This window comes from Rhinopithecus roxellana, chromosome 13 (assembly GCF_007565055.1).
Source record: "Rhinopithecus roxellana isolate Shanxi Qingling chromosome 13, ASM756505v1, whole genome shotgun sequence".
Taxonomy (NCBI): Eukaryota; Metazoa; Chordata; class Mammalia; order Primates; family Cercopithecidae; genus Rhinopithecus; species Rhinopithecus roxellana.
This window is the reverse complement of record NC_044561.1, coordinates 122,108,241-122,121,248: the sequence shown is the minus strand read 5'-3', so window position 1 is coordinate 122,121,248 and position 13,008 is coordinate 122,108,241. Positions and strand designations below refer to the sequence as shown.

General features: G+C 51.7%; 1 protein-coding gene across 1 annotated transcript in view; it reads left to right on the top strand.

Moving 5' to 3' along the window:
* The window catches only part of PREX1 (phosphatidylinositol-3,4,5-trisphosphate dependent Rac exchange factor 1), a 207,831-nt gene that overhangs the window by 183,089 nt on the left and 11,734 nt on the right, over nt 1-13,008 (top strand). The window contains exons 26-32 of the mRNA XM_010383869.2: nt 2,912-3,118; nt 4,476-4,564; nt 6,511-6,593; nt 6,742-6,832; nt 9,033-9,161; nt 11,135-11,176; nt 12,192-12,412. Coding sequence (XP_010382171.1) covers nt 2,912-3,118; nt 4,476-4,564; nt 6,511-6,593; nt 6,742-6,832; nt 9,033-9,161; nt 11,135-11,176; nt 12,192-12,412 — 862 coding nt within the window. The remainder of the gene's footprint in view (nt 1-2,911; nt 3,119-4,475; nt 4,565-6,510; nt 6,594-6,741; nt 6,833-9,032; nt 9,162-11,134; nt 11,177-12,191; nt 12,413-13,008) is intronic.

The window sequence follows — 13,008 nt, the reverse complement described above, 5'->3', positions numbered from 1 at the left end:
CCGCCCACGAGGCTCTTGTCCGCAGATACGGAGCTGTCATCTCATGGAGGCTCGAGGTCTCCCTACTCAGCTCTAGGATGTGATGCAGAGGGTGGTTCATTGGCACCTTGGGGAGGCATCTGGCCTAATCTGGAGGGTGGGTGATTCTATGTGGCAAATGACCTGGCTTCTTCAACGAATGATGGGGAAACAGGTGTGGGGAAGAGGAACTGTTAGAGATGAAAGAGACTCAAGAGACGGACCCGCCAGATGCAGCGTCTGAACCTGCTTAGGGATCTGTTTCTAGCTCGTCCACGTGAGGAGGCATTTTGAGACAATCAGCGATGTTTGTCCACAGACTGGGTGCTCGATGGTATTGAGGACTCCTCCATTCTCTTAGGCACGGTCGAGCAGTGTGGTCCTGTGTAAAACAGTGTCTCTCACCCTTGACACTGGTGACATTTGGGGCTGGATTATTTCTGGCTGGGGAGCTGTCCTGGGCATTGGAGGATGTTCAGCAGCATCTGGGGTCTCTACCTACGAGATACTGGTAGCAAAATTCCTCTTCAGTTGAGACAAGTAGCAGTGTCTTTGGACATAGCTAAAGGTTTCCTAGGGGGCAAAATTGCCCCCAGTTGAGAACCACATGTTTAAAAGGAAGTCTATATGTATTAGAGACATCCATGGAAGTAGGTATGGGGGAATTACATGCTATCTTGGACTTGTTTTAAATACTCCAGTGAGCTGGGCATGGTGGCTCATGCCTGTAATTTCAGCACTTTGGGAAGCTGAGTTGGAAGGACTGCGTGAGCCCAGGAGTTTGAGACCAGCCTGGGCAACGTAATGAAACCCTATCTCTATTAAAAAAAAATTCGAAAATTAGCCAGGTGTGGTGGCATACACCTGTTGTCCCAGCTCCTCAGGGTACTGAGGCAGGATGACTCGAGCCCAGGAGATCGAGGCTGTAGTGATCCATGATTGCGCCAGTGCTCTCCAGCCTGGGTGAAAGAGCGAGACCTTGTCTCAAAACAAAACAAAACAAAACAAAACAAAAATGCTCCAGGGAAATAAAAAGTGATGATGGGGATAATGGAGGAAACAAGGTGGACCCTGAGTGGCTGTTTGTTGTTGAAGCTGCCTGTTGGATAGCTGGGTTCATCATATACTCTCTACTTTTGTGTATGATGGAAATGTTCCATGATAAGGGGAAAAAAGAATGTAGGCTCTGGAGCCAGGAGGCCTGGGTTCAAATCCTGGCCCTGCTGCTTATCCATTGTGCAAACTTAGGCAAGTCACTTAACCTCTCTGAGCCTTGGTTTCCTCGTTTGTCAAGTGAGGCTAATCATGCTACTGACTTTGTGGAGACATGGTGGGATTACATCCAGCCAGGACTTACTGATCACTGCTCACTTAGAAGGCACGAGACACTGTTATTTTTTTTTTGTTTTTTTGTTTTTTTTTTTGAGATGTTGTCTTGCTCTGTCACCAGGCTGGAGTACAGTGGTGTGATCTCGGCTCACTGCAACCTCTGTCTCCCGGGTTCAAGCGATTCTCCTGCCTCAGCCTCCTGAGTAGCTGGGACTACAGGCATGCACCACCACCCCCAGCTAGTTGTTCTATTTTTAGTAGAGATGGGGTTTCCCCGTGTTGGCCAGGATGGTCTTGATCTCTTGACCTCGTGATCTACCCGCCTCAGCCTCCTGAAGTGCTGGGATTACAGATGTGAGCCACCACGCCCAGCAGAGACACTGTTCTGAGTACTTTATCCAACTGTCACCCAGGCTAGAGTGTGATGGTGTGATCATATCTCACCACAGCCTCGAACTCCTGGGCTCAAGTGATCCTCCTGCCTCAACCTCCGAAGTAACTAGGACTACAAGCACATGCCACCATGCCTGGCTAATTTTTGTATTTCTTACAGAGAGGCGGTCTCACAGCTGGTATTGAAGTCTTGGGCTAAAGAGACCTTCCTGCCTCAGCCTCCCAAAGTGTTGGGATTACAGGCGTGAGCCACTGGGCCTAGCCTGTTTACACGTTTTAGCTTCCTTAATTGTCACCGAAGCCTAAGATATAGATACTGATATGATCCCATTTTACATTTGAGGGAACTGAGTCTCCAAGAGTTTAAATAATTTGCTTTAGGTCTCTAAGCTAGGAAATGACAATATTAGGATTTGAATCTGGGGGTTTAGCTAACTTCAAAACCTGTGCTCTTAACCATCACACCCTACAGTGGGGATTGATGAACTATGGCCCAGGGCCCAGTCTAGACTTCAGTTTGTGGTTTTCTTTTCTTTTCTTTTCTTTTTTTTTTTTGAGATGGAGTCTTGCTCTGTCTCCCAGCCTTGTGGTGCAATCTTGGCTAACTGGAACCTCTGCTTCCTGGGTTCAAGTGATTCTCCTACCTCAGCCTCCCGAGTTGCTGGGATTACAGGCACCCACTACCACACCCAGCTAATTTTTGTTTTTTAGTAGAGACGGCGTTTCGCCATGTTGACCAGACTGGTCTTAAACTCCTGACCTCAGGTGATCAGCCCGCCTCGGCCTCCCAAAGTGCTGGGATTACAGGCGTGAGCCACCGCGCCCAGCCAGTTGTTTTCATTTTTAAACAAGGTGTCATTGGAACACAGCCATGCCCACTTGCTTCCACACTGTCCAGGTCTGTCCCACTGCAACAGCAGGTTGAGTGGTTGTCATGAGACCGTGCAGCCTATCGAGCTGGAAGGATTTGCTCCCAGGGTCTCTACAGCAAAAGCTTCCTGGCCCACATTCTGGGAGAGCCTTGTGTAGCTTGACTGTGAAAGAACTTGCACGTCTCCCACCTGCAACAGGAGGGCCAGTGCTCACACCTGCAGCTGCTGGTGGGATTTTCAGGAAAGTGACACAAAGGGCCATGCCTGTATCTTTGACTTCAAGGTCTTTGCTCCCGTAGGCTGCTGTCCACCATCACAGAGCCCACCTCGGGTGGGTCCTGCGATGCGTCCTTGGCTGAGGAGGCCTCCTCCCTGCCCCTGGTCAGTGAAGAGAGCGAGATGGACAGGAGTGACCATGGGGGCATCAAGAAAGTGTGCTTCAAGGTGGCTGAGGAGGACCAGGAGGACTCAGGGCACGACACCATGAGTTACCGCGATTCCTACAGGTGGGTGTCGCTGTCGGGGGGCTGGGGTTAGACGGGGATGGCCGCAGAGAGGTGAGGCCACGGATTGTGGCAACGTCAGTGGACACTTCCCAGGGTGCAGTGGGCTCAGGGTGCTGTTGTTCATAGCGTGGTTCTGGGGGATTTTCTGAGCCCCCTGAGCCCCCAAAACCCATTTAGGCTCCCCAGTCACAAAGCTGACATTTTAGGATCTGCCCTCCATGGACCCATCTGTTCTGCCTCGGTGTCACCCCACACATGCTGACACGATGTTGTCAGGCTCAAGGGCAAGATTCCGTGGTGTGTTTGAAAACTCAGTGTAAGACATGTGGTTTCTGAAACAAACACTATTTATGTTTATTTGGTCCAAGGAGGAAGAGCGCACGTCTTTCCCCTCCTAACCTGAGAAGATCTAAATTTTCTACTGGTTAATTATAACAAGATCAGTGAGGTCCTAATTAGTGGGTTAAATAGACTAAAACTCAGATTCCTGTAGGAAGCCATATAGTGGGTCAGTTTAATTCCTTCCTACAGATAAACAGACACTGTGGTCCCAGTGAATTTGCCCACAAATGTGACCTCACATTTGCCCACGGTGGTTACAGTGGAATCTTAGAAGGGTGCTTTAGTGAGCAAAAATCAGAAGTGATACAGTTTGAGAAGACAGACCTTCCCCCCAGCTCTCCCAGTGTGAATGTTCTTTCGGTTGTCAAGGGATCTGCCTGACCCCCCATTTCTGGCTCGCCTGGTGTCTGTAGAACGAGATGCTCTGGCTGCTGTGGCATTGTGTGTCCTCAGAGCCTCATGTCCGTAGTCTCAGATTTCGCCGTCTCTCTGGGATTTCATTCTTACATTTTTGGGTCCTCCAGTTTTTCCTTTAATTTTCAAAAAGGTGGAGGAAAAATATCAGGATCGTGAGTTTTAATCTCCCACACCTTCCGAGTTCCTGGGCCGTAGTGAATCTGATCCAGTCCGTGTCCTCATGAGGTTTCCAGCCAGGCTAGGGGCTGGGGAGACGGAAGACAGAGCCGTGTGGAATAGGCAGGTGTCTCAGGGCAAGGCTGTCCCTTGGGGACACTGGACAGAGTGACACCTCAGTGAAAAGGATTCACCATCCTCCTATTTCTGTGTTTCCGTGCTAGAGCCTAGAAACGTTTCCCAGCCCTCAGGCAAGGAAAACCACCAGGCCGGCCTTCCCTGCCTTTGGGGCCCGGGACCGGTGCTCGATGCCCCCTCTGAGCTGTATGTCCACCCGAGGGCCCAGGGATTTTGTCTACACTGTAGGAAGTGGGTTTCGGGTGCCAGGATCAGATGGCCTGAACTCAGGGTGACTCAGCCCCTTCTCTGGGCCCCTTTGCAGCGAGTGTAACAGCAATCGGGACTCGGTCCTGTCCTACACCAGCGTAAGAAGTAACAGCTCCTACCTGGGCAGCGACGAGATGGGGTCTGGTGAGTGGAGCGGCAGCGGCCCGTGCTCAGGGAGAGAGGTTCCTCCCCATGAGATTTAGTTTTAGTTTATTTTATTATACTTTCCCCTGCGTTATGTTGTTTTGTATTTTATTTGCGTGGTCCTGTACTTGACTTCCTTCCATTCACTCATTCAGCAAGTATTTCTTGAGCCCGTATTATGTGCCAGGCACTGGGAATGCGACAGTGAACGAAACAAACATCTCAGCCCTGTTGGAGCTGACGTTCTCCGTGAATGTCATGGAGATGGAGCAAATAGAGGCATGCGTGGTGCAATTCTGTATGCTTCATGTGTGATGAGTGTTGTGATGAGTGAGCTGACAACTAAACAGGGTGACTTCATGGTTTATGTAAAAATGATACGTGTGCAAACCAAAAATCCAAACGACACGGAGCAGTTCAAAGAAGTACCTAAGCCCGGGCATGGTGGCTCACGCCTGTAATCCCAGCGCTTTGGGAGGCCGAGGCTGGTGGATCATTTGAGGTCAGGAGTTTGAGACCAGCCTGGCCAACATGGTGAAACCCCGTCTCTACTAAAAATACAATAATTAACTGGGTGTGGTGGTGCACGCCTGTAATGCCAGCTACTCAAGAGGCTGAGGCAGGAGAATCACTTGAACCTGGGAGAGGGAGGTTGCAGTGGGCTGAGATCACGCCATGCACTCCAGCCTGGGTGGCAGAGTGAGACTCCATCTCAAGAAACAAGCAAACAAAGAAACAACAAAAAGAAGTCCATAAAAATGAATGAGAGTCTCATCATCTCCCCCGGAAATGACCCTCGCCAGCATTTGGAGCTCATTGGTGGGGCCTGTGAATGCATGGATGGGCAGGTGGGTGGATGGATGGACAGACAGACATAGACAATATTTTATAAATTAGATCATACTGTACTTACAACTTTTTTTAAAATTTTTATTTTTTTGAGACAGAGTCTCACTCTGTCGCCAGGCTGGAGTGCAAGGGCACAATCTCAGCTCACTGCAACCTCCGCCTCCCGGGTTCAAGCGATTCTCCTGCCTCAGCCTCCTGAGTAGCTGGGACTGCAGGTGCCTGCCACCACATTCAGATAATTTTTATATTTTTAGTAGAGATGGGGTTTCACCATATTGGCCAGGATGGTCTCGATCTCTTGACCTTGTGATCCACCTGCCCCGGCCTCCCAAATTGCTGGGATTAAAGGCATTACTGAAAGCCTGAAATTGCTTTTTATTTTAGTCTTGTTTACTTCAGACTTCAAAGCAGTTCATTTTGCAAGTTGGGTTGTGTATCCACATGGTGCGTAATTCAGAAGGCCCCAGAGGGTGCACGGTGACAAGTCTCCCCCAAAACCCTTGGTTCTCAGGCTGTCACTGCTGTTCCCACTGTCACTACAGTCTTGCGTGTCCTTTCAGAGATAGTCTGTGCGTAACAATTTAATTTTAATTATACTTCAATGAACAGAAGAAAAAGAAGCTCAAGTACAATGGAAGAAATTGCTGAACTTTAGATACTTATTTCATCACCTAAGACAGTCAGCTGCACAAACTGGCCCCAAGAGCCTCTAGGAAGGAGTTGGGTGTGACAGCTGATGTAACTGAACCAACTGAGCAAGGAATCAGGATACGCGGCATCCAGTTCCTTCTGTCTGTTCCTCAGTCCCTCATTTGCAGAATGGAAACAGTGCTTTACAGTCAGTGCTTTACAAAAAGCAGTGCTTTACAATCTTGTCATGCGTTAGTGCCTGTTGTCCATTTTGCAGATGAAGAAACTGAGGCTCAGAGAGGTCAGGCGATTTTCCCTGTGGCTCACAGCCAGGGCCTGGTCTTCAGACTCCAGATCCCCTGTGGGTTTGGAGTTCTGTAGCTGTATCCCCTTCTTGGGAAAGTGCTGGGGATGGTGTGAGGTGGGGCAGAAACGACTGATGGCTGTTACTTCTACCTCCCGCCAAGGAGATGAACTGCCCTGTGACATGCGAATCCCATCTGACAAGCAGGACAAGCTTCATGGCTGCCTGGAGCACCTCTTTAACCAGGTAGGAACTTTGCCCCACTCCTGGTGCAACTTTGGGTTCCTCCTGTCACACCTGGGGAGGGCCTGTGACCCGGGGGCTGTGGTTCCCAGACATCTGCAATGTGTAGGGCCATGGGGCCCAAACCAACCCGGGGCTTCTTGCCACCCAGGTGGACTCCATCAATGCTCTCCTCAAGGGACCAGTCATGAGCCGGGCTTTTGAAGAAACCAGGCATTTCCCCATGAACCACAGCTTACAAGGTGAGGGGATAGCCAGCATCCACGGAGACAGCCTGCGATGGAGAAGGGTGTTAGACGGGGGTGGGGGGGCGGGGGATGCCTGGGCTCATGCTCAGCTCTGCCCCTCTACTGCTGAACGACTGTGGGGATCATCCAGGGGACAGTGATTTTAGCCCTTGGGGCACATCCAGCCCGTGGCCTGTTTTTGTAGACTCTGAGCCAAGAATGGTTCTTTTCCTTTTTCTTTTGGTTTTCTTTCCTTTCCTTTCCTTTCCGTTCCGTTCCCTTCCTTTCCGTCTTGCTTTTTGGAGAAAGGGTCTCACTCTGTCACTCAGGCTGGAGTGCAATAGTGTGATCACAGCTCACTGCAGCGTTGACCTCCCAGGCTCAAGTTTTCCTCACAACTCAGCCTCCTATCCTAAGTAGCTGGGACTACAGGTGCACACCACTTCTCCTGGCTAATTTTTTATTTTTTATTATTTTATTTTATTTATTTATTTTTGTAGAGGCATGGTTTTGCCCTGTAGCCAAGGCTGGTTTTGAACTCCTGGTATCAAGTGATCCTGCTGCCTTGGCCTCCCAAAGTGCTGGGATTCCAGGCGTGAGCCACTGTGCCCAGTCTTCCTTCATGTCTTTTAAACCATACTCATTTTTTTCTTATTATTGATGTCACTTTTCAAAAAGTATTGCTCTTAATTTTGAAAGGACCTTATTGAACAACCTATGTATGAAAAGCCAGTATAATATGCCAAAAATTTGTGATAAACCATAATGATAAATTAAATGTGAACAACAGCAACAAAATATCATTACACTGCAGTTAGGCACTGTTGCCTGCCAAGGGCTCCTTGTTCTTCATTTAAGAGAGGGATTTGTGAATTGAAGAAGTGTTAAGGGCTTACCAGCACCAAATTGAGACTTTCTTCTTGAAATGATTGAGAGAGAAGGATTGAAATTTTGTATGTTCTCCCACTTACCTTTCCTCCCATTTACCCACCTACCCACCCTACTCATCCACCCAGCATACTATCCATCCATCCAGCCATCTACCCTCCCACCATCAATCCATCCATCCATCCATCCCTCCACCCACCCACCCATCCATCCATCCACTCATCCATTTATCATCTAGCCATCCATCCATCCATTCACCCACTCATCCACCCACCCACCCATCCACCCAGCTACCCATTCACCATCTATCCATCCATCCAACCACCCACCCACCCATCCATCCACCCACCTATCCATCCCTCCATCCATCCATCTGCTTGTCTGTCCATCCATCCATCCTTCCCTCCTTCCATCCATGTGCCCACTCTTTCACCCTTCTACCCATTCACCCATCTGCCTGTCTATTCATGCTTCTGTACATCCAGTAAATAATTTCCCAGAACCAGCTTGTGCCAGGCCTTGTACTGGGCACTGGAGACCCTGAGATGAATTTGATACTGCCCTGACCTCAAGGAGCTCCCAGTGAGATTGTAGGAGATAGAAATGCAGATGGGCACCCTTTCTTGCCACCAAGAAAGGGTGGGAAGTGGTGAGGACTTGGGGCTCCCCAGCGCAGCTGCACGTTCTGCTGTCTCAGGATCAGTCTTCAGGGATGGACCTCAGAAAGCAGAAACAGCAAACCCGCAATTATCTCCGAAACTGGGACCTTGCAGGAGGAAAGAGGCCTTTGTCTTTTGCAGGGGCCTTTGTCTTCCTGGCGTCTGAATGGTGGGGCAGAGGCAAGTCCCAGCGCTATAACTGCCCAGTTGTGTGACTTAAGGCATGTCACTTTCCCACTCTGTATGTGGGCTTCCTCCTCTGTGTAGGGAAAGGGTTAGAACTCATGTGCCGTCTCAATTGGTTGTGGCTGTGAGGAGGTAGTTCCTGAGAATCCTTCTGTGGCTACAACATCCAGGTTTAGACGAAAGGAAAGCCATGATTGATTTGTGAGGTCTGCAATGGATTGGAGGTAGCTGTGGGGAGTCCTGGTCTCAGAGAGCAGGAAGGAGTGCTGAGATTGATGAGTGATGTCTGCCATGGGTGTGGTACCATGACATAGTAGCACACTTACCCTCTGTGGACCAGATAATGCCCAGGAGTCTTGCCAGCTCCCTTGATCTAGGATTATGAGCTCTGGGATCTGTGATGGGACATAGGCCTTTGTGCCACCATTCTCCAAAGCTACCTCCGTCCCTTCCCTGGCCCTCATGCCACTTTCCTGCCCCAGAGTTTAAACAGAAAGAAGAGTGTACAATCCGTGGCCGGAGCCTGATCCAGATCAGCATCCAGGAGGACCCCTGGAACCTCCCCAACTCCATCAAGACCCTGGTGGACAACATTCAGAGATACGTGGAAGGTCGGTGGGCAGGGAGGGTGCATCATAGTGGGGAGGGGGCCGTGGCCTTTGGTGTGGAACGAGAGAATTAAGAATGGATCCAGCTCTGCGACCCCTGTTTCTCCATGCCCAGGGAGAGGACAAGAGAAGTGATGCCCTCTGTCAGCTGAGTGTCCTGCCCTGGGCAGGACATGACTTGAGCCCAGGAGTTTGACACCAGCCTGGGCAACATAGACCCTGTCTCTACCAAAACAAAAAACAGAAACAAAACCAAACTAAACAAAGCTCTGGTTTTGGAGGCTGAAAAGGCTGAACCTGGTCTTTCTCAGCTTCCAAAACAGTGGATGTGTGTGTTCCTGTTATTGTCAGGGTAGGAGGGACACAGGCTGGCAGCCCACTGACCAGATTCGGGCCCACAGATGGGTTTTGATGCTGCAGCAGCAGAAACTGTGACTCTGCTGCCAGCTTGACAGAGGTTCTCACATAAAAACTTGGATTTCCGGCTACTCTTGAATAACCAGAAGATCTGGTGATTCCAGGCCCAGTCTCCCATCCTACCTTGGTGGAGAGGAGTGGCGGCTGCTCTCTGTACGTGGGTCCAAGGTGCTTTCCAGTGCACCCCAGTCTCCACCGCTCCCTGTGGCTTGGCGTCTGCTCCACGCATCTTATGTCACCTGCCTGGCCCTTGCTGGCTTTTGTGTCTGAGATTCCTGGGTTGGAAGGATGCGGACGAGGGATATGTTTGACCAGGACAGTGGGAGATTAGAGGACTCTGGGCTGTTCCTCTGGGGAACAGCAGCCTCGAGTTGGAGTCTCTGCTGCTTCTGATCTGTCCTGTTCTCCAAAAGTGTAACTGGTGAAGAGCGTCGACTCTGGGTCCAGACCACCAGGGCTTGAATCCCAGCTCACCCACTTACTGGCTGTGCGATCATGGCGAGTTCCTTGAAGCCTCTGGCCTTAGCTCCTTCCTGTGTCAAATGTGCCCACAGCGCCACCTCCCACCCATGTGGTCGAGAGGATTAAGTGAGTCAGCACAGGTCATGTGCTCAGTGCCCTGGCTGCCTGGCGTGGTGAGTCCTGGCCTGGCTGCCTGGTGTGGTGAGTCCTGCCCTGGTGTCTGGCATGGTGAGTCCTGACAAGCACACACCACCGCAGCTGCTCTCGTTCTTACCCTGCCCAGCCCTGAGTCCTGCAGTCCTCCCTGGGAAGAAGGCACCCCAAGAAACCAAATCCAAAGCCCTTCCACATCTTTCTAAGCCCTTTCTGGGCCAAGGAGCATCTTTTGAAGAAAAGAGACCAGGATGTTCAGCCTGGAAGAAATGAACTTTCTTTTGCAGGACAGACCGTACCCATGTAGGATGAGAATATGTATGTGAGGCTATTAGGAGCGTGTGTCTGTGTCTTGTGTGTGCACTTGTGTGTCTGTTGTTTGTGTGTCTGTGTGGATGCATGTGTACCTGTGTGTGTACATATGTATGTGAGTCTGCATGTGAGTGCACGTGTGTGGTGTGCACTTGGGTGTCTGCTGTGTGTGCTTGTGTGGGTGCATGTGTGCCTATGTGTGCATATGTGAGTCTGTGTATGAGTATATGTGTCTCTGTGTGTGGCATGCACTCAGCTGTGTGTTGATGTGTGAGTGTATGTCTGGATACGTGTGTACGTAGGTTGTACATGTGAGTGTGCCCATACTTATGTGAACAAGCTGTGGGGCAGGGGCTATGGCCCAGGGGTTAAAGGGGCTGGTTCCGCCTGTGTCCGCAGCTTGCATGTGCAGATGGGCCTTATGGTTGGGGTTCCACTGCCTGAGGTCAGGGGTTCCTGGAGTTCACCTAACAATCTATAAAACCTCCTTGAGCACAGCCTTGGGTGCCAGGGCTTTGCTGCGAAGGGTCAGAGCACCTTGGGAGGTGCCATGGGGAGGGGCTGAGTCCTGCCCTCACTTCTTGCTGCCCCATCCCAGCCTGTCCCCGTTTCTCTCTCCCTTCTCCTTCCAGATGGGAAGAACCAGCTGCTCCTGGCCTTGCTGAAGTGCACAGGTGAGGGCTTTAAAGGTGTGTGTGGGGCACATGCCTGGCCTCTTCCACCGCCCAAAGCTCACCATCCATGCCCTCAGGGCCTGGACTCGGGGAGGCAACGCTTTGGCCTGGAGCCCTCCACGATCTACCTGAAACTTGCTTCTTCCTCGTGTGTCCAAGGGACAAATCTCAGGGCACTGGAGCCAGGAGCCCTGTCCTGTGGCACTGCCCAGGCCTGGGTAGATGTTGACAGGGCTCTGGGATAGAGGACAATGTTAGGGGGGCCTGTGCCAGTAGAGCCTTCAGCCCCAGCCTGGGGGCTTCCACCCAGCGGAGAGTGGGGAAGAGGAAGCGGGAGGAGGTAGTGGGAAAATCTTGGAGACCTTCTCTATCCCTCTCTTCTTTCCAGAAATTCTCAGCCAAGGGGGTGCTACTGTAGGATCTGGGTCAAATTTGGTCACTGAAAACTCACTGGCCAGAAGCCGGCCAGGGAAATAATTCCTTCCAGAAGATTGGGACGCTGAGAGAGCAATTGCTTGAAACTGGCCAGTTCCTCAAACCATGGCAAGGCCAGGGACAGGGGCAAGGGCAGAGCTAGGGGGAGGAAGAGAGCATAGTTCTCCAGTGTAGAGAAAATGCTAAATAGCATTTCTGAACACGTGGAGCTTAGCAGAAGAGCTTGGCACCATTGGCATTCTACTGGCCAAGGCCAAGGAAGCCCATAATGAGAGGAGAAATGGCTGAGGGTGAGGGTCTTGGGAAAATCACAAGGTGTTTCTTTGGTTGGTTGGTTTTCAAAGCAGGCAGATGAGTCACTGAGAGAACAGTTTTGGCCAATGGGCTTGCGTTTTGGAGAACTTATTTTTGCGGAATTGGCTTTTGGTAGCTGGGATGCCCACCAAAAATAATTTCTGACCCATTGTTCGCCCTTTGCTGGGGGTTCCATGAGGGGTCCTGGACCCAGGGCTTTGGGGTGTGGGCCTCCTGGTGGTGTGGGAGCACCCCTTCAGCGAGGCCCCCTGCCCTCTGCCCCCAGACACAGAGCTGCAGCTGCGCAGAGACGCGATCTTCTGCCAGGCCCTGGTGGCCGCCGTGTGCACCTTCTCCGAGCAGCTGCTGGCGGCCCTGGGCTACCGCTACAACAACAACGGCGAGTACGAGGAGAGCAGCCGCGACGCCAGCCGCAAGTGGCTGGAGCAGGTGGCGGCCACGGGCGTCCTGCTGCACTGCCAGTCCCTGCTCTCGCCGGCCGCAGTGGTGAGTGGGGCGGCAGGGCGGCCCCGCTGGCCCACCTGCTGGTGCCCGTCCAGGCCGGGGCGAGGGAGTGCCTGCCCACTCACTCAGGCTCCCCAGATCTTGTCATTCCCGCAGCTGCGATTTGTTGGGCACCTGTGTGCTGTTTTATGGGCACTGAAGGTGCAGCAGTGAACAAAACAGAGTCCCTGTACCAGGGATCTTCTCTCCCAGTGGGAGGGATGGAGGCACACACAGGTAATAGAATCCATGCTACATACGAGCAGGTGTCAGCCCAGGGCAGTTTCCCACTAGGGGACACTTGGCAATGTCTGGAGACGTTTTTGGTTGTGACAGCTGAGGGCCTGAGGTGGGAGTGGGGTGGTGGAAGCCAGAGATGCTCCTGCACATCCAGCCAGGCCCCCGAGAGTCACCCGTGCCTCTGAGGCTGGCTCCTGGAGCCCCTGCCACTGGCTAGTGGGGAGGCCTGGCCTTGGAGCATCCTCTGCTGGCTGCTGCTGCACGAGGTGCCTGCCTGGTGGGAGATTGGCTGTCACTTGATTCCCAGAATGCACAAGCTGGGGCCCAGGAGGAAGCAGGGAACACTCAGCCCTCCCCTT